General features: G+C 34.8%; 1 protein-coding gene across 1 annotated transcript in view; it reads right to left on the reverse strand.

Moving 5' to 3' along the window:
- Positions 1 to 2474: 2474 nt before the first annotated feature.
- The window catches only part of SLC16A7 (solute carrier family 16 member 7), an 82607-nt gene continuing 58347 nt past the window's right edge, over positions 2475 to 26734 (reverse strand). Inside the window, exons 3-5 of the mRNA XM_067314258.1 lie at positions 8235 to 8378; positions 5839 to 6651; positions 2475 to 3183 (exon numbers count right to left, since the gene is read on the reverse strand). Coding sequence (XP_067170359.1) covers positions 2912 to 3183; positions 5839 to 6651; positions 8235 to 8378 — 1229 coding nt within the window. The 3' untranslated portion in view covers positions 2475 to 2911. The remainder of the gene's footprint in view (positions 3184 to 5838; positions 6652 to 8234; positions 8379 to 26734) is intronic.

Raw genomic sequence — 26734 nt, forward strand, 5'->3', positions numbered from 1 at the left:
GAGTCCCTTATTTACTTGACAGAGACATTTAACAGACAAAGTCAAAAGTTGATGCCAGTTGTCTTCTACCCTGTATTTTTAATCACGCTGTTTTTTGCAAAGAGATAATAAGCACCTAAAATTTTGTCTCAGTCATTTTGGTTCAGCCTCTGTATTCATGTCTTTTCAAATAATCTGTGCCTTCCTACCACTTGCTGTCAAAAGCAGAGTGATGTTCCTGATGAATACTCTTTAGCTAAAGTTTTAGTTCATCTTTCACAATCCAGTATTTATAACTGATACTCCTAACTCTGTGAAAGCTTAGTGTTTATGAAACTCCTCACCTCTTTCTCTCTCTGGGCATGTGGGGCCTTCACAGACTGTGGATTCTGGAGCTAACCCTGTATATTTGTAGAGTGAAAAAGAGAACAACGCCTTTACCTCATGGGGTGCTGGTGTGCCTACATCTTGGAAAGAAATGCAGTGTATTTATTTCTTCTCCAAAGCAGAGGGCTGGAAGAGGAGCTGCAATTTTACCAGGGCTACAAAGCCAATCATTCTCCCTTACGGAGTTCACTGCTCAAACTCAAATTTTCTCCCAAAACTCTGAATTTAAACATTGTTTGGTGTTCCTGAAGATAATTAGGTGAAATGTAGACATTACTTTCTGTACCATGCTAATAGTAGATTAATGATGCTGCTTCCCCAAAACAGTGCTAAGGTAATGAAAAGGTTCAATATTACTGTGGAAGTTCATAGTATATAAGGTGATAACCCAGCAAAACAGAGGCAAGCACTACCAAATTAAAAAAAAATAATAATAAATAATCATATTGAACACTACCATTAGGACATGGCTTTCTTAAAAGCACTCACACACCTGCTATACTTTACCATTTCATTTTTTTCTTTTGATATTGGCACTCCATGATGAGTTTAACAAAGCTTTCTGTTCATATATTGACACTTTTTTGAGATTTAAAAAAGGGCTCAAATTAGATATTCATTTTCCTGAACTGAATGTGCGTGTATCCTGCATAACCAGTACATAAATGTTTTATGAATCAGACCCTTAATTTTCACAATTTCAGAGGCATTTACATGTATCTCTCCAAAATGAATAGCACCTATCCTCACCTACAAATAAAACAGAAATATTTTCTTTTAATACTTTCAGGAGCTTTCACTTTTGACTTTCAAGTGCAATGCTAGATATTTTTTGTAAAGTAAAATTGTAGGCTTATGTTTTCTTTTGCCTAAAGGAAGAAAAACAGCAGTGTACATTTTAATTGCTATTTAATATGAGTGTCTGTGTAAAATTGTAGACACAAGACCAAATATTCTGCACAAAAATGATATATCAATACAAGGCTCCCAGACTGGCACTGTTGATGTGCCTTGCAGCATTTTTGCTCAAACCAGCAAGAAAAAAAGAAGTGGGTTTTCACTAAGTACATGAGAAAGGCAGGTGAGAACTGGTATGAAGCTACCTGTCTGCAAGGACCTGAAGTTAGACCTTAAATCGCCCTTCCATAAACTGTCAAAGAACTAATGACTTCTTGTCAATATACCCAAACATCTGATTTGAAGTAATTGCCATGAAACTGATTCAGGCCACAAAAGTCAGGGGTAAATATCCTTTTAACATCAGTGGCTTCTGAATCAAATCCCTAGAGAAAGAAGGCTTCACAGACCAATGCAGTTCCTTCAACCATGCAGGAATACAAAACTGAACAAACTGATTGCCACTCTTGTTAGCAATGTAAATCTTGGTTTAAAACCCTTTAACGTACAGGCAGATTTTAGCTTAGTTTCAATTAGTGAGGTCTGAACGTAGTTTGTGTTCAAATGTGTATGTTGAAGTATAATGTAGTCAGCTATCACTGGAGGAAACAACCTCCGGCATATATCTTAATTCAACTATTTACTGCATTTTAGATATAGAGCCCACCAACTGTTTGCCTTCTAACACTAACTTTTGCATCCATATTGTAAATTTTTATACAGACATAATATATGTTTTTAATCTAGTGGGCATACAAAAAGAAAAAGTGTTTCCAGTGTGCTTCACTCAGTTATTCTGTCTCTTTGGGCCTCTCTGGGCCTATTTAGCCTAGAGAAGAGAAGACTGAGAGGAGATCTTATTAACATCTACAAATATCTGAAGGGAGGGTGTCAAGAGGATGGGGCCAGACTCTTTTCAGTGGTGCCCAGCGACAGGATGCGAGGCAACAGGCACAAACTGAAACACAGACACTTCCATCTGAACATGAGGAAAAACTTCTTCACCGTGAGGGTGTCAGAGCACTGGACCAGGTTGCCCAGAGAGGTTGTGGAGTCTCCTTCTCTGGAGATGTTCAAAACCTGCCTGGATGCGATCCTGTGCAACGTGCTCTAGGTGACCCTGCTTGAGCAGGGGAGTTGGAGTAGATGATCTCCAGAGGTCCCTTCCAACCTCAACCATTCTGTGATTCTGTGATTTTAGAAACAAATCCTTGAGCTTATATTCTTTTTTAATATTAGTTGTAAATACAGTGTGGGCAGATTATTTCAACAGATTTTACTAATACTCTAAAGATGAACTTAAAGTGTCTTCCCAAATAAGATTAAGAGATGCTTTTATATTAGAAGTTCTTTTGAAACAAAGCTGTTTGTCTTTGGAAGGCTTTATAATCTGGCTTACCTGACTCTGATTGTCCAGAGTTTGGATGGACTCGTTTGCATGGAATCACTACCTCTGTAACCTCAATTTTGTATCACTGAAGTAAATAAACTGCAAATGGTAATTTAACTTGGAGTCTTGCCATGGGGCAAAAATCTGTTCCCATCCAATATTGTGACTGATAATTGTTACTACAAAACCTGGCCTGTGTCTTGAAAAAGATATTTCTAATGGAAGTCATAAATGTTGACTTCTGAGCTACACTGCAAATTAAATATTGGTTTCTCTTTCTGAAGGATCTTCTAGAGCTTTGTTGGCCCTGCTGGAAGCATCTTCATTCTCATTGTTTGTTAATGGTTCGGCTTCTTTTGGGTCGGCGTTCTTCTGTGCTTTCTGCTTCTCATCTTCTAACTTCCTTTCTCTTGCCAAAAGCCTGTAGTTAATGGCATTGCCAATGAACAACCAGATGCTGGCCACAATCACGATCACTCCACAGACAAAATACATGTACTGATATTCTCCAGTAACATCCACTAACCAACCTGAAAGACAAAGACAAAGGGAAAAAAAAAGAGAGACTTGAGAATAGAATATGCATTACATTCCAGATCTTTCCCTAGGAGAAATATCTATATATTGCATGCTTTTGAAGTTGGAACAGAAAAGTATTTTCAACAAATTAAATTTGTCTAACATATATAGTGGACCTCTAACAAAACTTATATTAGTCAAACTAGCAATTGCCATTGGAATCACTGACAACAATAAAATATTGAAGAACAAAGTAAGTAAAGCCTAACGAGCAATGACAGACAGTTCTTAGTTCTTTCATTTTCATTCCTTCATTGTCTTATTATTTTATTCACCTCCTAATTTTGTTTCCTATTGTTTTGGAGTGACTGACACTCATGGAGGCTGCATACAGACAATAGGATGAAGAGGTATGTGCCTTCTCTGGCGGCTGTCACTGTGCATCAACTGCTTGCCTTTCACTTTTACTTTTCTGTGCCTGGTGAAAGAAATAGAAAGGCTTATCCCTTCAGCCATCACAAGCAGCTGCTGAGTTCTGAACTCTGAAGCCTGTACCTAAAAATTATGTGCACACTTCTGAGATTAATTTGGTTATGGCAAGGAAAATAAAATATAACTGTTCTTCCACTTTATGAGCCATTCTTTATGAATTTTCTCAGCTCCCAAATCAACATTTGTACATATCCAAGTACTTAGCTCTGAACCCAGCTACACTATCATTGAAATTCACAGGGTAACTTGAACACATCAATTTAGTGCGTATTTAGATGCTTTTACTGAATTGGAGCCCTAATGCCAACACATTCACCTGATGCACATTTACAAACCATCAAATTATTTTAGTCTTTGCTTTATTTCACAAGCCTTGTATTAGGAAAAATTCGAATGATATTACTATAGCACTGAAAGTGTATAATTCGTCTATTAGTGTAGAGCAAAATTTACTGGGTTTTATACACAAGCACTCTGGTAAAACTGATTAAAAAAATGAAATTCTCCATTTACATTACTTCAGCATAACATTTAAAAGATATGAACTAGTCAAAAATGCAATTTAACTTTTTTTGTGTGTTCATTCCCTGTTGTCTCTGTTTAACAAGAGAAGTCAATTATTCATACAGTTATACTATAAACATGCTTTTCAAAACTTCTGAAAAACTAATAAATTGAAAAATAAATAGTTGCATACTCTATTGATCCATTAATATTAGATTTAATATCTTTAGAGTTAATATTAATATCTATTTCAGAGCCTGATTGAGAAGGCTAGATTCAGTCACCAGCCTGGCCCCCCACTAGGTGGCATAGGAAGAGCCTGTGTTAGAAGAATACATTTTGTTCTGCCATTACCAAAATGAATTCACATATTAAAAGATCATGGAAATATGGAATATCTTGAGGACTATTAAACATTTATTGCAAAAATATTATCCTATTGAAATGAGGAGAATTATTTTGCTTTATTTAGTTTCATTCAAGAATGCTACTTTGACACAAATTCTGATCATAATTCTAAAAATACTTGGACATATGTGATTACTTTAATCCTGTTGACTTCTGTGGCTCTGCTTGTTTGAATGTAGGGGAACAAGTGTATGTTCACAGGACTGGTCATTTTCTCAGTATTTTTATGGAGAAAATGTATTGGTATTTTTGTATTGTAGGGCTCACATTACACACACACACACACACACACACACACACACACACACTTAGCCTATGCTTTTCAATAAGATTTGAATACCTATTTTCTTCAGTCTCTTATGTCCTAAAAAACCTTAAGGCTGTAATCTTACTAATAGCATTACTAGATACTTACTGAAAACCAACAGAAAATCCTTCAGGACTATTTTCATCATTTTTGGCTCTAGAAGCCCAAAAGTTATGGATATAGTCCAAGCTATTCACCTAGGCTCTCTTTAAACTCCCCTTACATTCAGAGGAGAGAAATAGGCAATATCACCATTCAATCTATGCAGGGTGATTTACTCTCTGAATTCCCTTACACCTATCTAGCGGCTATAAAAACAGGCTGAACAGCTGGCTCAGACATGCAGCATGAAATGTGTGGCAGGGCACAGCGCTCCACGGCGCAGCATGGCAGAGGCTGCTGAGGGCCCCTCTCCTTTCTGGCACTGCTCGATTGAGTTCTTGTGACTAGACATGCAAATACTCTCTGTTTAGACAAACTCAAGTTGAAATTTTTAATTTAAGTGGGTGCCTCTTTAACTGCCCTTAAGTTAGAGAAATTATAAGCCTTTCTGTGAGATCTTCATGAAAACTGACCTAATGGATTCAGCCTATTCAGGAAAGTAAGAGCTGTGTTGGCAAAGAGCAAAGTGGAAGTGAGTACATGCAGATTAAGGCTGCAAAGTTAGCTCTAAGTGGTACTAGGAAAATATACATTTATCACCTGGATTTATTGGCCAGGAGAGATATGCTATAAATCTCTCTATTACTCATGCATACAATGTACACCTTCAGAGCTTCAAGTGGATCTGAAGCTGTAAAGTGCTAAGATAGTCAGTGTAGTGCAGTGCTATGGTATATGCAAAATCACAGAGAAAACATTAAATAACATTAAGAACAATTTTTAGATTAATTCAATATTAAATTGCAAATTTACACTGTGATGTCTGAAAAAAGAAAATAAAAGAGATTCTTACCTCCTAGAGGAGGACCTATGAGAACAGGGCAACATTCCACTATAGTGACAAGTCCAACAGCACTGGAAAATCTGGCAGCACCAACGAGGTCCATCAATGTCTCAAAAAGAACACTGCTAACCATTCCAAATGCAAACCCAAAAAATACAGAATATATCACCAAGCCAGTGTAATTTGTTGCCAGAGGGCACAAGATATGGCAGACACCATTGTACAAGACAGCAAAGCTAAAAAAGTACTGGATCTTTGGCCGGATAAATTTGGAGTTTGCTACAAGTCCCATTGAAGGCCTAGCAAACATGTCTACAAAGGCTAAGATAGAGAGCAGAAAAGCAGCAGAATATTCATCAATTCCCTTATGCTTGGCATAAGGAGCCAAGAATACGATTGGAGCGAAGAAACCAACAAACATAATAACATTTCCTGACAAATAAATCAGAAAACCTCTGTGTTTGAAGAGGGACAAATCTAGGTATTTATTCATAGTTTGCCAAAAAGACTTCTTGTTGTTTTTGTGCAAGGTAGAATCTCCTGCGCCTTTCTCAACATCTTTTTTCACAGGGGGGACTGGTTTTGGTCCAACAGGTCTCATCAGTGACCCTGCCACACAGCAGTTCAAAAGAAGTCCTCCCAGAATGAGAAAGCTTCCTTTCCAGCCAAATGCATTAAAGAGGAATTGATTGAGAGGTGCCAATGTGCTTAGAAACACTGGACTTCCAGCCATGGCCAATCCATTAGCAATGGGACGCTTCTTATAGAAATACTTGCCAATCATGGTCAAGGCAGGCTGCAAGTTGAATGCTAAACCCAGACCTAAACAACACATAGAACACAGTATTACTGCATGTCATGCACTAAAAAACATACCACACAGTAGTCAAATTATTTTTAAAATGATCAGTATACAACCCAGTGATTTTGAATCCAGTGATAATGAAGATGAAAAGCAACCAGCATTTGAGAATGAAATATAGCTTCACTGCTTTCTATGGGAGTTAATGCCAAGGCTATGTCATGGTAGCATTCTGTCATTTCCCTCTGCAGCATTACAATAAAAGCTGAAACTCATCGCTCTGTTTCAGCAGTGACAGAGACAGTGAAATGACAGAGGAATGATGATATCAAAACCTTGACTACACCATTTTTGTTTTTACTAAGCTGTAATATAATTCTCTCTTGGCTCATTTCACAAAAGTTATTAAATGTCACCTCAGCTACAAAGAACGCAGAGTGTATTTAAATGCAAAAATCTCCTCACTTTTTATTTCCAGCCCAATTTAAAATAGAACTTGTGTACAAAAGTGGATATTAAAATGGCTACTAATTTTGCAGCATATCCGGCTCCGCTTCTCCAGTTGCGGAAGTCACCACTATAGGTGGAAATGTTGTAGAAGAAGAGGACGTACATAGGAGCAGAACTGAAGGACACGCCACAAGTCAGCCAAGTGTACGATCTACACCTCTAGACCTCCTCTCTGTAGTAAGACATCTAGGCAATACAGCATAAGTAGCTATGCATCTGCACAGGAGAGAAGTTGTCTTCTCTGATAAATCCATTCCTCAGCCCTGAGATTATTTTAGGATGTAAAAAAATGGAGCTTTAAAGAATAGACCCTGAATAAAGAGTGACTCCTATTTTCACTTCTACATAGCCCCAGTATAAAGAAAGATAAGCTTGCATATAGGAACAAGTATTATCTCATTCGTTTATTGCCTGCCATTATTTGACCTCTAATCTCACTTGCCTTCCTTATTCTGAGGAGATGGTTTAAAAAAAATGGTGAAGAGGTTATTTAATTTACTGGCCTTATTATCACTTTAATTCATTGCCTTAGGTAATTTTCAGGCCTTTGATGATACATGAATAATTTTATTTTGAGGTTGACTTGAATTTTAAACAGAAAGCTATTAAACTGAAAATTGTCGTACTTTTCTATGAGATTGTATGTATGTACAAACCTCCAGAAAGCTGCTACCAGGTTTAGCATTTTTCTAGAATTCTTCTAGCCTCTGCCACCCCGTTTGAAGTGTAGCATGACTGAAGGCTAAAACAATGAATGTGAAATTCTATACAAACGACTGTAATAAGTGCTGTCACGAGCCAATCAATTTTTATACCATAATTACAGTGCAGTGTGGAACAGTACATACATATAGCATTTACTGAATAAAATAATCATCTGTTCCTGAAATATCCTAAGAAATAATTTAACATCATACCAGCTAATTTAAAGGATTAGATAGTTCAGGTAGCTGAAATGAACTGGTCTTGCTACCCTCTTGTTTTGCATTTGTACAATGCTTTGCACAATAGGTTCCTGGTCAGTAAAGCTCATCAGTACAACAGTATTAGAAATAATATAATATAAATAATACATTTTAAACAGGACTCTTACCTCCAACAACGCCAATACATAGATAAAGTTCCAGGACACTATTGCAGAAAGAGGAAGCAATCATTCCAAATGAACACAATATACCTCCTGCTATCATCACGGGCCGGCTACCATACTTATTCACTAAAATGCTGCTTATGGGACCTGTTGGTACAGAGAAAATACATTAAGAGGTATTCAATCATATATGTATTTGTATTTAGGACTGGTTATAATCCATTACTATTCAGTCCTTGAAAAAGCTTAGATGCTTCCATACTGATTTGTCTAACAAACATACTCTGTGAATATGCAGACACATGAACCTGGATGTGGATATATTGCCTCCTTGACTATGTATGTATGTATGTACATGTACATATATATGTGTATATATATGTGTATGTATATGTACATATATATTTAGACACATATTTAGTCATGGAGATGGATCAACAGATTAAAGACATGAGACAAGCAAGAGGGATTGTTACAGTTCACAAAGAATCAGTACCGATTTCAGTCAATGGAAGTTTTGGAAGTGCAAGCACTGAAGAATTTCAAGTATCAGGAAGACATCAAAACTCTAGTTAACAGAGGAGGAGGAATCTCCAGGCAGGCCAACTAATAACTAACCTTTTTAATACTGCAGCACATCCAGCACCCTGACTTAAACCTATGCATGGGCTTAAGAACATTGTCAAATCAGAGTACAAATCTCTGGCCTCTGAGGCTCATTTTCCCTTACCTGATCTAGAAAGGAGTGTTAATGGGTAGTAAGATGACTATAGATTGTCTGGGAAAATCTAAGATGTGGTTTAGCATAAAGACCTATGGTATAAGCTTTGAAAATATTGCTTACAAGTCTGATTTTCAGTTTCAACTGCAGTTCAGTTTATAGTGTAATTAGGTCCATACTAAACAAACAGCTAGTGTGCAATTTAGCATGACATGCATTATATGTTTTTTAAACGACCGTGACTAGAATAGATGGTGCGTTGCATATCAAGATTAAGAGGTTGTCAAAGCTCTTTAGGTAAACTTGCACACCATCTGATTACACTATATTTGGCCCAAACCATTATGAGTAGTCTTACTTTTGCAATAACTAAACTTATCTAATACAAATATAAAAACACTCACAATAAAAAGTAATAAATTTCAAAATGAAGATAAAATAGGCACCTGACATAAAATGAAATGTCAAGCACTGCATCTGATTTTACTGCAAATTATTCACTGTACTGATTACAGTTTAAGTCTCTCACAATAAATATCTAAAGGAATAAATGCCAGAATTTCCATGATGAGAAAAAACCAAATCCAACCAAATTTAAAAGTGTATGTTTTATAGATGTGGCATTATTTAGGCCCCACTGTTTGAGTTACCTCAAAGGTACTAAAGTATTATTACGGATGTGCTGTAATTGTTAAATTATTATTTCCATATCAACAGCAAGTCTTAAACGTATGCAAAAGGATCAATTTTTAGCCTACTTCCTTAGAGAAATAAGTTTATATGACAGTGTTGCCCTCTGCCTGCCCATCTTCCCTATAACTCTTGAATTCAGAGTTTTGTTCCAAATGAACCTGTTGGAAAAGCAAAGATTTCAGTGATATTTAGATCTTACAGCTTGTGTCTTCATTAAATAGCTTGGGTCCCAAGCAGTGGAGGGAAGCACCTGTTTTTAAAAAAAGGGGGACTCCCTGGCCACTGATCACAGACAAATATGCACAGCTTTGCACTAGCAAAACCACTGTATCTTCTTGTCCAAGCAGCTGTGCAGTCTAAAGTAGATAGGAGACCTGGAGGAAAACAGTGCAGCTATTATCCTGGGAAGGTAAAGGCTGCTCACACTGAAGTGAGTATCGCTCAGGTTGGAAACACATAAATGCAAGAAACCAGGCTCTATTAGTTCTGCTGCAGTTTAAGCACAACTGTATATTGAAAATCAACATGACTTTCCCTTAAAAATCGATGACATGGGATGGCCTACCAAATATACAACAACACAGAGATTTATTAACAGACTTTAAGACACATATGAAACACTAAAACATTTAGCCGATGGCCTGTGTTAGGAGATACCTAACACTTCTTTATTTCTATTTGGGGGGAACCACTGAGTAGAAGAACAGTGATAAGGGGGGGTATTCCCCTCCTTTGAGGCCATAGGAGGAGGCAATGAGATACGAAAGACTGACACATTATGCTCAAAGCACTGTCCAAATATATCATGCCTCCTTCTCCAGTCTTAATAAACTTGTGCTGAAGCATAGTTTCAATCATGACTTCTTTTATATAAATAAGTTTGAACAATCAACAGTTTGGCTCATGTTTGAATTAGAAAGAAAGACATGTTTGAAATGTGTGAACTATACAAAATATTTCTTTTGAATCAGAAAAAAAAAAAGGTTCCTTGAATGCTTTGTCTGATTCAAAGCAAAAATCTTGTAAATTAAATTTAAGACAACTTTCTGAAAAAAATTTTTGATTATTAACATTACTAAAAAAATCCACAATAACAATATTTCACTTCCAAAATGCTAGAATGTGATGAGATGGAAGTATTTGAAAAAGTGATCTGAACTCATAAAGGTTTGTTTAGCATTTGTTAACAAAAAAATTACTGGAGTAATAAATGTTGCCTTTCTGTAGTGACACTGAAAATATTTTTTTCCTGATCCTTAGGAAAAAAATCTAGGAAAGAGGAATCATAATAGAGAAAAATTTGGCTATATTATTTACAGATTTATTCACTAGAAGCAGCACCTTGAATTGTGCTCTTATGTGAAGACTTAAGTAATAATCCAGATATTGAAAGGCCTGCTAGCAAACTGTTTCTTTTCTCATTAAGCAATGATAGTGTGGAAAAGCCAGAAGGATGGGTGTGAGACTGTGTGAAAAAGATGAGGGTAAATACACACATTGCAGATTATCAGGTATTGGAAAGAGAGGAAAACCATTATAAAACAGTATTGTACAATATTGCTATATTGTTGACTTATTTTAAATAAAACTATGGATCAAAAAGACAGCATTGTACAGCACTGACAAATATTTCAAATGATAACCAAGCTCAGAAGTAAGTTCTGTTGTAATAGTCCCCCCAAAGAAATACTAACTATAATGAAAATATCCTTATTCTTTAATACAGTTTCATCAAACCTTAATTCCTTCTCCTAGAAAGTAAAGAAGATAGGGCAGGAAAATTATCCTTTTTTTTTTGTTTGTTTAGAGATTTGGGGATGGGCATTTGGGGGGTTGTTTGTTTGTTTGTTGTTGTTGTTGTTTTTTCCAGAAATGGCAAGTTTACTAGTATAATTCTTTCAGGGAGATTGCTTTGCAAACAGTTCCTTCTCAGAAACAAGAAAATTGCTCTGCTGATCTTAACTATAGCAGTTAGGCCAGGACCATAAGATACAGCTTTTCAGGTCAAAACACATAATGCTAGCCTCACCTACATTGTAACCAGTTAACTAGAGGTCAAACATGGATGTATTGATTGAGGTAGATAGTAGGTGAAGATACCAGAGGAAAGTCAAAGCTGTCTGATGGGTCCAAGCTCTGCATTTACAAATGACCTAAAACTGGAATGGATTATAAGCTGAAAATGAATTGAACATTCTTTTAACGCTAATATTCTCTTTGAGATGCTTTCTTCAAGTTAGTGATGCATATTTACTACCACCACTCCATTCCTCCCCCCCCTTTTTTTTTTGAGTATATTTCAGTATTTTTATTTAAAATTCATGCATTTGGAGAATATTAATTGTTATATAAACCATAAAGTTAGATTAAGACAACTCCATAAGTTATCTAGGAACCCTTCAGACCTGATGACTATGTTAAACATTTCCTTGTGACATCTGTGTATATTCTTGGATTTGCAATCTCCTAAAGTGATGCACATTCATACTTCAGCATATATGAATCTATATAAATTGCAGTTGTTTGCATGTCATCATGCCTTTTATAGCCATGCACAATTTTCTTTTGGCATTGAACAGCTTCTACAATTATTTAAGCCATGCTCACATGCCAGTATGTATCTATATTCCTTGCATTTTTTCTTCTTTTTAGACAAAGCAAAATTAAGTTGTTTAGGTAATGTATCACTGGCAAAATCATGCTATACATTAATTCAAGTTAATGCACTAAAGGCCTGCTGGATATGTGTGTCTACTCTCCTGAAGCCTAAAGTAACTACATAACAGATGTTAAGTCAGGAAGGGCTCACAAGAATATTTACTCTGATTTCTCCCTTAGCACCTACAAACCACTAGCCACAAAGACTATCCACTCCCTAAACCAAATTTAAGACCACTACCATAATATGCTAACAGTCTCCTGGCTGTATTTTTGTTTCATATCTTTCTGTATGAGGTAATGAACAGACTTCCAGAAAAGGAGTCAGATAGCAGCTGTAAATGGTGCCACTGAAGAACAGTTTCGGGAGGGGTTATACAGCACAACACAAATAGTTTAGAAGAAGGCAACAGACAATAGAAGCTTTTCATGTCCTTCATCACACTTCAAGGGGAGGATGGCAAAAGTCGTTTCAGCTATGTGAGCAGACACTGCTTCATTCATCTGGGAGATGATTATGATGCTTTATACAAAGCCTATAACACCTATTTTGATTAAATTCTATTTTGATGGCTAAGCAAAACATTTACTTGTACATCTGTACTGTGAAAAATGTAAGGACAAAGCTGCTTTGACTAGTCTTTGGTGAATACCAAGACCTCTGGGTAAAAATATAATATATTTCTTACAAATTAAAGTTATTATTTCTTAAAATAACTAAGGCAGCAATAATCTATGTTTTCCTCTCGCAAGTTTAACTTTCTGATCAGCATTTAAATCTTCCTCCTTCTGCTAAGCCATGCTGTTGCAAATGAAAAGCAATAAAAAGACTACATAACTGAATAATAAGTAGATTTATTTTGAAGAAATAATCACTTTTTTTCCCCTTAAAATAGGCTTATTGTGCTAATATTGTCTAAACAGAATTTGAACAATAAAGTTCTTTCTAAAGAAATGTGTGGCTTGCTATTTTTGTGGAAACAGATGCAGAGCTCAAACTAAATACTACAAATACAGTATATTTAATATATTTAATATTTTTTCTCATGCAGTTACATTCACAGAGACACACATACACTCAAGTACACATATCTATACATTTATTTGGGTTTTTTTTTCAGCCCTAAGAAAATATACACTTCAAAAAATGCTCTGACTTTGGAAACAATGCAGCAACTCTATATCTAACGTCTCTAAAAGCTTAAACGATGCAAACCAGATAGCAATATTTCCATTTCATAATACCTAGAGGTATTAATACCGGCAGATCAGTTTTAAGGCCACAAAATAGAATAAAGATTTATCTGGCATATAATCTATATCTTGCTCATCTCTCAGGTAGAATAACATTTATCAGTCCAAATGTATTAGGTACGCTCCATTAATTTATAAGAGGAAGAGAATCTAGGACACTAGAATTCTTGCTGCCTTCTCTCATTTTTTTTCATACGAACACCGAAGAAAAATATTTCTCTTAGACAGTTCTCGCCTAAATAGGGAGTGTTTTGTATAACAGATGAAAAATGCTCTGCAACTTAAACGTATAATAACTAGTCAGAATGGTTATAACAGTAGGGATTGGTTTGTAGCAGCATCAAGCTGCCATAAAATGTCTTTCATTTCTGTAATGAGATCATCTTCAGGTCTATTCTACATTTATATTCACTGAAGGAGTTACAGTTTCTTTAAGAAGTACATAAACTAGGTTACACGTATTTAATGTATTCTTAGTTTGATTTCTCACTGCTATAATACATGATGCAATTAAACCCCCTTCATCTCTGTATTTTTATTCACATACAGCCAGCCCACTTATGCTTTATATTTTCCTATCTGCATTATCTATAGTATGGAACTAGACAAGAGCTAGCTTAAAATATAAATGTAATTTTCTAAACCTATATTAAAAATTAGTACTTCATACAGTGTCACTAATCAAAAGCAACCTGAAGTGACTCAATCTGAACAATATGACATTTTATATAAAGTGAAATCTTGAAAGAAGATGAAAATAAATGCAATAATAATATTTGAAGTTGCATTAGTGCAAGTTATACTAATGAAGTTTTAGATTGTATCCTGCAAGTCAAATGATTTAAGCACAAGTACAATTTCACAATTTTGGCCATCTGCTCAGCAGAGTCAATGCAGCTATCCATCCAGTCTTGCTTTAGTTTTATTTCTGTTTCCCACTGGACTGTAAAAGCCAGAGGAACTCTAAGCATTAAAATTATAATAAACCACTTGCTAATAATGGTCAGATTTTTTTTTTCTTTTAAAAAATACAAAATCCATTTACAGGAGCTGATTCACTTTTTTAGCAAAGAGTCCCCAAGATTTTGCTGAAGTAGAGCCTTATCTTTCATTTTTAAATTACTCCTTTTACTACAAATGCTTTATACAAGTACCCAGTACTGCTAGTAGAATGTCTTTTCTGGCATCCAGAAGAAAAGCAAATCAAAACTGATTCTGATAAAGTTTTAAATTTGTTAAAAAAAAATCTGTTTTTCTCAAGCAGGCCTAAGTCAAAACACTGAGTGTTCTCTGACAGTTTTACCTCTAGTTCAAAAACCTTTAGATAAATAGTATTAATAGTCTTGTATGTACTTTTAAAGAAGTCTGCAGGGAACAGAAAAAAGACCAAACAAACAAAAAGTATGTATGAATTGGTAAATATTAAAATGTCATACAGCTATTTTTGTATTATACTTTTCATAACATTTCTAGGAATGGCTGTCTGCACTTCTGACACACTCTGTGTGTTTGTACAGCAGCAACAAAAGTGACATAGTTCAACAACAGCTGTAAAGAATTCTCTATTTCCTCCGTGCAATTGGCAGTATTCCTCCCCCCCTCCCTTCCCCATTTCATGTAACATTTACAACTGGCTGCACTGATTTCATAAAATCAGATAATATAGTAACCTTGACAGAAAGCAAAGAGGAAAAAAAAAAAAGCTTCTGCAATAAATATCACCAAAAGGCAATGGCTAACACTGAGGTAGGGTAGCTACACTGTGAGTTAAGGTAGCTCAGCAGCCGAAAGCGCAGCATGCTGGGGGGAAGCACTCAGTCGTTAAACAGTCCATCACCCCCTGCTCATCACTTCTCCTTCTCAAACTGCATTTTCTCAGTTTCATTACCTGGGATACACATATCCTCACTTTTGTCCATGAATTCTATTACATTTTTAACTTTTGATTACTAATGAGGGTTATTTTGATTTTCAGATATTTCTTAGGAGTTTCATAAGAAAGAAAATAACCGTGTGTGTGATAGCCCACAGGAGCCTGGGTCATGGTAGACTGCCTCAGCACACTGGCTGCTTCTCTAAAGCTTCTTCCCCCCAAAGGTTACAGTTTATAATTTTAAACTGATGTCAGTAAGATGCTCAAGTCACTAATATATATGTCAGGCTGCAAGTATGAGCTGAGTGATGTCTTTTCTCCTGAAATGTTCAGAAGAAACATAAATAAGTGATCAGTGGTGCTGATTCTTGCTCTAAATGTGTTGCTTCATGGAGAAATTACAGTCTTGGTGTTTTCCGCATTGATACACCAGAGATATGAACCAAGGGCAATATGTACTTCGACTAAAGCTGTTGACTGGTTTACAGGTTATTAGTTTGTTTGTTGGCTGTTCTGTGAATGTGTATGGAGTTATGGACCATGTAATTTAGAAAACTTAACTTCAGGTTAGTGAGTTTCTGCATATATATCAAACTTTAAAAGTGTGAAAATTGCCCAGTTTTTAATCAAGGTGTATCCATGCCGATTGTTATATGCATCAGTACATGTTGATGCTGGATATTAATTAAGTTTTGCATGTTCTGCTATGGAAGCTTTTTTTCATGAAAAGCTAAAACAGTTAGTCACAAAGCAGAAGATTTTAAGTTGATTTATAACATTTCTTTTCAAGATAGCAATACAATACTTCATAATATTTAATCAGAAATAACTGTAATTCTACAAGTTGCTAAATACTCAACAGTTCTCAGAATCAGGTTCCATTTATGCTCATTGATAAAAAAGAAAAAAAGAAAAAGAAAAGAAAACAGAAAAAGAGTTCTGCTTCAAACTTAGTTGTTCAAATTTGGTATTGCCACATCTATTGTGAGAGAAGTCAGATGCCACAAAACACCACAGCATTTTTTAAACTGCACTTATGTTTGTATTCACTTTAATATCAGTATCACTTAGTAAAGTGGGGCACATGAATAGCTATTTGCAAAAAATAGTCTTTACACTTGGAAAAAAGAAAGAAAGAAGGAAGAGGAAAGGAGGGAACAAGTTAATGATGAGGTGGAACCAAAGCACCTATAAAAGAGATGCGTATAAATAGACACAATGTAACACCAGGCACATATTTTTCACAAAGTGGCCTGCATGCTTCTGTAAGGGGCATCGCCAGAAATAGAATCAGCACATGATACATGAATCACAAATGCGTTTCTTGGAAAACTGCTGTTTTCTTCTGAGAAAATTGTTGTTATAAGCTTGCAACTTAAGCAATAAATGCATCAATGTGATCATTAGAAAATTCAATGGCAAACGTAAGTACTTTGAAAAATTAATGAAAGTTCCTGCAGAAGAAAATACATCAATTTTATCCTGCTTATAATTTAACAGCAACTAATTTAACTCCTTTAGAGTTCATGTGCTTGTGTGAATATAAAGTTAACATATTTTTTTCCAAACCCAAAAGTGTGTTAGAGATTTCAGCTAAATATTATTACTGGTGACATGCACAATGAACCTCTGCCACAAAAGATTACTTCTCCTTTAAATGAAAAATCAAAAAAAGATCCTCTAATTTCACCTCTATACAGTCAAAAATACAGGAAGGTTATATTAAAAATAAACTGCATTAAATTTATGTGTTTTAAGGATTCCACCGGGGGTTCAGGAGGCATAACTCTAAGTATAGAAATGCCCCAACAAAAACATTTAGCAGTTTTATTGCAGACGTCTCATCTTGAAATATTATCCATTCCAGTAAGTGCTCCTTCTTCCTCTGTGGGTGCTCCCCAGGTGAAAAATTTAGTTCAGTGTGGTAATATCTGTGTCTGGGCACTTGTCCTGAAAGAAGCATCATATTTCTGAAAAGCTTAAAATTAATCCTAATTTGTCTGCTTTCAGGGAATGAATGAAAATTAATACTATCCTGAAATTAAAGCGTAATTTATAGCTAGCAAGTATTTATAGTCATTCTTTTATCTCCAAAACAATCTTACCAAAAGCCTGGACCTGCTAGACCCAGACTTAGATACTGTACATTCATGCAATAGAAAGATAAACATGGCCGAGATAGCAATATTTATTGAGAGGTATTCACTATAATATAAACAAACAAATCTAAATGTTTGTTTATGATAACATTTATAACCTTTTTTCTCATTTGGCTGTGGAACTTCTCATGACATAAATGGATTTCTTTTTCTGAAATAATATAGAGCACATATATATATGGATATATATACTTGGAAATGTCTGAACTCACTAGTGAGTTCAAATGACCTCAAAATTTGCAACTAAAGGTCAATATACAGAAGACTTAGGTTTTGGTACATTGTGCCTTGCCACAACAGTTTTTAGCTATAAAACTTGCCTTTACATTTTGCTAACTGTGTGAACCAGATGATTGCCAAACAAGTTTTGTACATTCCGCTGTTACAAAGGAAGGACAATTTTCATTATTGTTGCAGTTCATGATACTGAAAGGAAAAAGAGAGATTACAGTATAGCACTGTCACAGCTATAATTATAGCAACTTGAAAGTAAGAAATATGGTGTTAATTTCAGAACTAATCATTGGAAAACCAAACAAAGCTAGCTAATATTATTTCTTCACGGCCATTTTTCTAAGCCATGTTATTTGTTAGTTACGAATGTTTCCCTTGATTTTTTCTTTCTTCCTCTTTGGGCAGTGACTGTCTTTTGCATGAATATACGTGTGCGCATGTGAACACAATATTCATAAGTGTTCACTGCTCATTGCTTCCTATTTATTATTCCCTATTATTATTCATGACTTTTATACACCTTCTTAAAAACCTCTGGCTACTTTGCCTGGAAGCAGAACAATACTTTGTCATTTGGACACCAAGCAGACATCACAGAGAGCAAAAAGTCAAAGCAAACATTTTATGAATATCTTGCACAGATTAGTAGTTCTTATGAATATAAGACATATTCTCTGCAAATCAGATCAGTTCACTAATAATTTGCAAAAAAAAACCCCCCATCCTTCAGATAATGCATTCACTGCGAAAAATTCAATCAATTCTAGTTAAGGTTAATATCACCATTTGAATTTCTCTGTCTTCTACAAATTGCCCGTCATATTAATGTTCTCAAAACAAATATCCCCTTTTTACCCTGCACACCATCTTACAGGCATTTTTTTTCCCCAAAATAATATTATATCTGACTTAACTTGGAAATGATTCCTTTTATATTGCTACAGGTAACAATATGTAATTTCAGAGAAAGCACAAGACATATGGAATTATATATGTCCATTGTTTAGTTATTTGCTTCTTTATTATTTTTGTTTTCCTCTTCCCATTCCCTACTTTATTATAGTCCTCTTCTAGTCTTAATTTCACATCATTTAATTAAACTTCAAATTGAAAACACTCAGTCTACCTATGATGTTTCCATGGACCAATTACTGTGAATTATGGACCATAAGTGGATCATTACATCTCATCTGCATATTCAGAATATGAAACTAGAAGTATAAATCTGGATGTATTTATAATTTTAAAGTGTCCTGAAAAGTCATCATATTTAGATCACTGCCAATAACATTGTTAGATTATTTCCAAATGAAGTCTACCACTTCTTGCAGATAGCTATCTGTATGAGAAAGACATCATCCTCCAAAAGACTGGGTGTGTTATTAAGACTTGAAAGAAGAATGAGATATTAAATATTTTGTCCACAAGATTCACTACCTAAGCAAAGCACATGTAGTGCTTAGAGAGGCATACTCTTGGACTGTAAATGTTAGCTTAGCAGTGAGTCACAGATTTGCCTCATTATTACAGGCAAAATGCATAAAGCTGTTCATATGGTGATACAGTGCCTACATCTAAATAACGTATCTGACAATTGCAGCATTACTTGGGAGATCCTGCAATTGCTCAAAGTAGGAAACAGTGTTTTGATATTTCCCCTTTTAAAACTATTATGAATTTAGCTGGCTCACAAAGAATTAAAAGATTCTGTCAACAAGATTATTTTTCTCTTACCTGCCTGAAGAAAACATTGCTAAAATAATAATAAAATTCAAAACAGGAGGCTACATTTTAATGTTGTCATCTGTGGGAGTTCAAAGAGTATTTAACGAAGGAGAAGGGGGAAAGCAAAAAGGAAAGGGGAAGGGGAAGGGGAAGGGAAAGGGGGGAAAAAAACACTCTACCCATAAAACAAAAATACAGAGCCAGATTTGCACATGATGTAAATCATTGACTATTCTTTGAATTCAGTGAAGTTAAACCATTTTATACAAGTTGGGGATGTGATTTTTGTCCTTTAATTTAAATTCTGTTATTTGAGGTTCAAAGATATCATTTAAAATGGGAACTGAACATATTCATTAGGTTTTGTCACCTAAATTATTCAGAGTGTAAATGCAGGCAATAATAGTATATTAATGGGATAATGCCAGGTGCAGAACTTTAATTTTTCCCAGTATTTGTAAAAGGGGATACAGAGGGGGAGGAGGAGGAGGAAAGACACAAGTAAATTCAGCTGTCAACTCAAAGCAAGAATCCTTACCTGTTTTGTTTCTTTGTTTATTGTTTTCTCTTTTCAGACAAGTGAAAAAGTGAGATGTATGGATACTGAGAAAATCTCTTTTAATTACAGAATGATATGTAAAGGTGATACTGAATATTTTCCCTTCTGAGTCAAAAAGACTAAAAGCAATATAAACTGTTAAATAGTTAGAAATGTGAAGAAAAAAATCAAAAATAGAATGATGAGAAGACAGAATTTATCAAAAGATCATCCTCTGAATCAGCACCAGTAACGATATTTATGTGATGTTTTCCATCTTTCAGGTTATTTATTTCAGTTGTGACTGAATCAGTAGCCTTGATTATATCCTTGAGGAAGTAGAAGGATTGGAGACAACTTAGTGAACAATTTCAGAATTTTGGAAGTGTTCTACAGGTTTCAAAACAGAATATTTTTCCAATTTATTTAAACTTTAGACCCTAAAATTTAACTAATTCTTTTAAAATTTTAATCTTTAGGAGAATTTTTATCAATAGCTCTGTTTTCTGAACAAAAGATAAGGATTATTGACAAATTAATTAATCAATTAATTAATTAATAATTTAAGAACAAATTCTATTCCTTTTGATCCTAGTCCTATTTTACCTGCTTCTCCTTAACTTCTCAAGGTTATTCAAACCTTTTACATCAAAATACACGTCTGAGAGTAACATTCTAACCAATGGAGAGAGAGTTGAAAGAGAAAACATTACAGAATATATCATATTTATTATCCATATGGTAAGTGAGTAGATGTCAGTTATCTTTGCATTTTCCCATACCCATCTCACAAACTTTTCATCATTGGAGTCTTTTTAGAGACCCACAAACATATCTCTTCAAAATATATGACTTTAGTAAAAATATTGTTAAAGACACACTTTCAGATTTCCAAGTATGAAAGGAGCTTCACATGATGAGTTTTTCAAACTTTTAGCCATTTCCTATGTATATTAATATGCTATTTCTTCTGTGGGCTGCTTCTTCAACACATGCACTTTCCGCAGATTGGAATCAACGAAAAAATTATGACTTCCTCTAATGAGAGGGAAAGTATGCTTTCCCCTATAAAAAGAATATTTCATAAAATACAGCCAAGTAAGGAAGAGTCACGAAAAATCAGTAGAGGAAGCCTGGGATTCACCAGTGGAAAAAAGATATTACCACAGAGCTGGACAAAGGTATTTATGGCATGGACTAGAAAGGAAACGACATGCAAAACATTCTCTCCATAGTTCCTTCCTTTGTAGCAGCAGAGGATTTATCCCCACAGACAATGACTTCAGAATATGAGGAGAAAAAGAAAGAAAGAAAAAAAAAGTCTAGATCAAGTTTGCTCAAATGAATAGGAAAATATTTGAGCCCTGCTGAAAAAAGCAACAATCAGTGGCTTAGTGACCTAATGCCATCTTATTGCACTTGCAGGCATTATTTTTATGGCTATTGAAACAGGCATATTTTCTTACCTGACATCAAGAAATAAAACAAGCCACCACTGACAGAAACCTTATTCTCCATGAACTAATGTAAAGCAGCTTACTTCTAATGGTTGCAATGCATCATAAATTCAAAATAAATTAGTCGCCATTAAAATACAGGCTTCTTATGATTTGTAATACAGATGCTGCCTAGACACCATGCACTCCTGGAGCCACCTTTCATCTGAGAAGTTATGTTGATATTCTTCAGCCAGAACATATTAAAATCATCCAGTGAAATATACTCGTCTCTGTGAGGATTTAACATGTGTGCTTGTGATGAGAATATTACTTAGGTTTACTAGTAAAAGAATTATTTTCTTCCCACAGGAGGAACTATGTTTCTCTGGTAAGATTTAATACATCTGACTGAGAAGCAGTTGGTTAGAAAGTTGACTGATCTAGGCAATATGTATATCTGAGCACTTTGTCAAGTAAATTTTTTATAACACAAGGAGAAATGATCAAAAATATATGATACAAATTTATTCTTTTGTATTAATCCCACATCCCACTTCAGCTCAATCTTTCTGTGAGCATAGAGTCAAATGCTTTGCACTCAGCTTACTGCTTATGTTTGAGGAAGTAAATAGAAAAAGCATCTAAGTCAGAATGGCAGTGATTCATGTGTGTTTGCACACTCTTTGCACAAGTATAAATTATGGTACACTGTGAAAGACAAGAGAATCTCTCACACATATATTAACTTCATGATGTTCTATTTGATTTTTAAGGAACAATATGTAAAATTGGAACCAGGACTACATGAAACATTCTTATACTTTAACATCCATTTTATTCCCAAGCTCATTATATTTTTCCATAAATTTATAGAAAAATCAGAATATGTTAATCAAAATGATTGCTGAGTCCATCAGCCCCTTACAGCCATCTGTAATGTTGATTACATTGTCTTCATTGTCTTTTCATGTGAGAATCATACAATTTCAGGTCAATACCAGTGAATGTTTTGCTATGTAGTGTGTTGCTTCAATAATTATTTAGAAGAAGCCATACAGTCAGGGTCTCTTATTCTACTCTACTCAGCCCACTTTGCAGTACTGGAATTCTGTGGAATACAATAAATTAACTTTTCACTTGCACCAAATTTAAGTTAGGAGAAAGACCCATAATTAGAGTCAAATTGTACTGTGTCCTTAGATTTTTATTTTAAAACTTCACATTTTAAGGTCTCTGAAAAAAAGGTTAGAAATAAACTGGATTCCAGCAACTGATTAACTGATTAACTGTTGTTAACAAGGTCAGGAAAACATATTTATTTTAAGTGCCATCTTAAGAAGCAAGTCTCCAAAAGCTTCTTTAGAGGGAGACTTTTTATTTAAGTAAATACTCCTTCAGTACTCCTCTCATTTCTTTATATATGTCTCCTAAAACGGTGTGGTTTTTAAAGAAGGTAGAAATTTCCTTTTCCCTTCCTTAATATAATAATAAAAAATCAAATGGTTTTAGAGCACCATGCTAAACAAATAAACAAGAAAACAACATGCATAAACCTCATTAGATAAGGTGAAGGCTTTTTTTCAATAAATACCTTTTATTGGAAAAAAAATCCTTTCAAGACACAAGTGAAAAATGAAATATGAAGCAGAGATAAACTTACTGACAAAAAAGTCATATCAAAAAGCTTAATCAAATGATTATCTAAATAAAGTGAATAGCTCCAGTTTTGCTCAAATACATCCTCACAGCTAATGTTTACTTCATTTATATTTTCTTATGGGGAAAAGATATGAATCATTTATAGATATGTCATTTTAAGGTTGATATAAAGAAAAATGGGATTTTCATGAGTACCTCTGGAAGTACTTAAGTCACTGAAGATATATTGTCACAAGACCTTGATATTACAAATGCTTGTGTATAAACATATGCATATATATAAATAAACATATGTATATGTATACAAACATAAACATATGTTTATATGTTTGCTTTAAACAGGTGAGAAATTTACCTTAACTTTGAACTTGATGGGATCGCTTACATATTTAAAATTAAACATATATTCCAGGATTAGCACCATAGTGGTCATTCTTGGAGGTGAGTTGCAGGCAGTTATTTTATATGTCTTTGATAAGAGCATAACATTGCCAATGAAAAGTGTTGTTCATCACTATGTATATGAATAGATCTGTTGCAAATTTTCCTACTGTCATCTTTTATTTTTTCCAGTGCCACTAGCCAAACTACAACCCTGGAATACTTGGCTATAAATTCAAATAAGACCTAAGATTCACCGTATGTTGCACATGACCTGAACTTCTTTATCAATAAAGTATTTATGTGCTTGTGCGTTCATTTCTTTTACTGCATTCTGCTGGGCAGATGTCCAGGGGAAAAAAGAAAGATCCTTATTCTTGCCATAAGTAATGTCATGCTGCTTCTCACCAGCTTTAAAGCTTTATATTGCTTAATTAAATGTTTCGTGATAACAGTTATAGAGTCTTGCTTTCTTACGGACTGAATAGTTCTTGTAAAGAGAGTCTTCAGGTAGAATATCTAGAAGTAAAACCTCCAGCACTTTGCTGATTTACTTGCTGTTCTGGAGAACAGAACTATTCTCATTAGACAAATATTCAGTCACCTAATTTGAGATATGCAAAGCTTAATAACATCACAATAGGAAAGGATTAATTCTGCCTGTTGGGTGTAAGCCAACAGTTCAAATGATTTAGAACAGAACTGGTCTTGAAGCTTTTCTGAATAAAATTTGACTGCCAAGGACACAACATTACTTCGTCTTCCAAGGAAGGCCACCTAGGACACCTGCCTGCCTTTGCGGTGCCAGCCCTACCCTGATGGTCATTGCAAAGAATCCTGAGGCTAAGCCATTCCTAAGAATAAATTATTTTCTACTATGTAGAAAACAGCAAGAAGATCAAAGCGAGGATGGATCTGCAGTTCTGTAAGTGGCAGGTGTAGGACAGAGAAGTTCATTCTTGTAAAAGAAGACAAATTTTCAGTCACATAATTCCTGTTCCTGGAAAGGCAAAGGAGTACTCTCACAGGATGGCAGCATAAGTAAGATCTGCACCATGACAGAACTGGTACTGCCAGCCGATACTGATAGAGAAATGTTTGGGGATTCTGTTAAAAAGAGCTTGAAGTGTATTCAACTTTCAAATCATTCACAGAGCAGAAGAAAATATAACAGATCCATAGATTTCTATCAGTTCATAATCAGCTACAAAAGAATTTAAACTTTGTTAATTATTAGACAAACCAGCTATTCTCCCAGTTGTGTTTTCTTCTTATCTAGTGATGGAATTAGGAGGAATTATGGGTACGAGAAAAGTTACTGCAAGATTAGGGAAGGTTTATAAACTAATAGATAGTTTTAAGATTACCAGGAAGTTCTAATGATACCAAAATTTGTACAACTGAGACAATGTTGCTGAAACGTGATGGAATTATGACCTGTGCAGCATAAAAGAACTGGGAAGGCTAAAAAAGAAAATCAAACCTTTACCAGTACAAGCTCAAAATCAGAGGTTTTTAGAGGTTTCATTTGTCTCTGTATGCCCAAGTTCCCACTGATTTCAAAGGAAATTTAAGCACCTAAACAGGAATAAAGTACAGCATAACTTTAGGAGTTTCCCTTAATCTTTCTGCACCTCTAAAGACAGGACTTCTTTTCTAATACTTTTTATCCATCCTTTGATCTCAGATTTCAAGATCTCAAGGGAGAAATATATACTGCATTAGTATAGGGAAACAATCATGTAGGGTGTCATTACTTAAGAAGTATACAAAACATACATCAGAACTCTTCTTCTAGGTTCCTTTAGCAGTCAAAAGACAGAGGAGCCTTTCTAAAACATGATTTATCTGATACATTCTGGATATTTAACTCAGGAAGGAAGGAATGAGAAATGCCTATTTTTCTTGAGTGACAACAGAAGATGATGTCCAGACAACTAGTTCGGATGTAGGTACCTATGCTGCAGAAAACTAAACAGATGAATCCCATCCATATAATCTCTATGTACTATTGTTAAAAAGCTGCAAGGTTAGCATTACGTCATTCAAAATTTTGTAAGAGTCAAAATACGTAATGGTAAGTGTTTCAAAGCAGTACACACAGAAAAACAGGGCACATCAGATGTAGAAGCTCTCAGTGGAAAAGTGTTGCAAGAAGTGTTTGAACTAGGTCAGGAAATCAACATCTTATTTCACAATACAGTCTCCTAGTTTAATCACATTCTTTGGTTTGGCTGTCTAGCTATAGTAGACGCTCATCTGAACAAGTCAGGTGAAACTGCAGTGAAAATGATTAACTGTTTCTTGACTATTAAAAAAAAAACTGCCAAAATTTGTGGAAAAGAAAAGCAAACTTTTCTACTACACTAAAATTTTCAAGGACATGGATAAATATTAAATTAAATTTTCAATCATAGATACACCTACTAAAGCTGCATTTGTATTTGATCTTTTGACATCAGTGATCTTAATAGAATATGAATGCTAGACGGTTAGATTAAAAGGTTGTGATTGATCAAAAAGGTCTTTGTATGATATATATGTCTATCTATGCACGTCATATGTGATCTCCGCAAAAATCTTGAAAACCTGTTAATTACTTAAAAGAGCATTTAAAGTAATTACAACAGACAATTTAAAACAATCTCATTCTTTGAATTCTGTAGTTCCACTGGCATCAGCACAAACCTGCCTCTAAGTCCATGGTCCACAGTGCTATGTAAACAGATATGCATCTATGTATCTTTATGAATCACCTTAAAAATCTCAGCTGTTGCCATTTGATTCCAGTTTGGAAATATCTTATAACTATCTTAGTTCAGCTCTATTTCCATTGAATATACCCTTCAAAATAAACAAGGGAATATTTCTTAGAGATTCCAAAACAATGAACCAGTAAAATCCTATAATAAGTTCTTTGAAAAGTGCTAGGTTTATTATTTCATTTAAAGTGCTGGTATGATTACAATGGTATACACAGCATGAGTAGATAGACTTTTCCTTCCCCACAGTGCTTCTCTGGTATCTGCCTAAGTATCTCATGCTTCCCAGTTGTGCTAGACCATTGTTTCATTACCTTTGAATTCTGCAACACACATCACGAATATAACCATTGTATGATCCAGTGATATGAAAAACCGTATGGGAACTAATCCAACTTTATTAGTAC

Source organism: Apteryx mantelli, chromosome 1 (assembly GCF_036417845.1).
Source record: "Apteryx mantelli isolate bAptMan1 chromosome 1, bAptMan1.hap1, whole genome shotgun sequence".
Lineage (NCBI taxonomy): Eukaryota > Metazoa > Chordata > Aves > Apterygiformes > Apterygidae > Apteryx > Apteryx mantelli.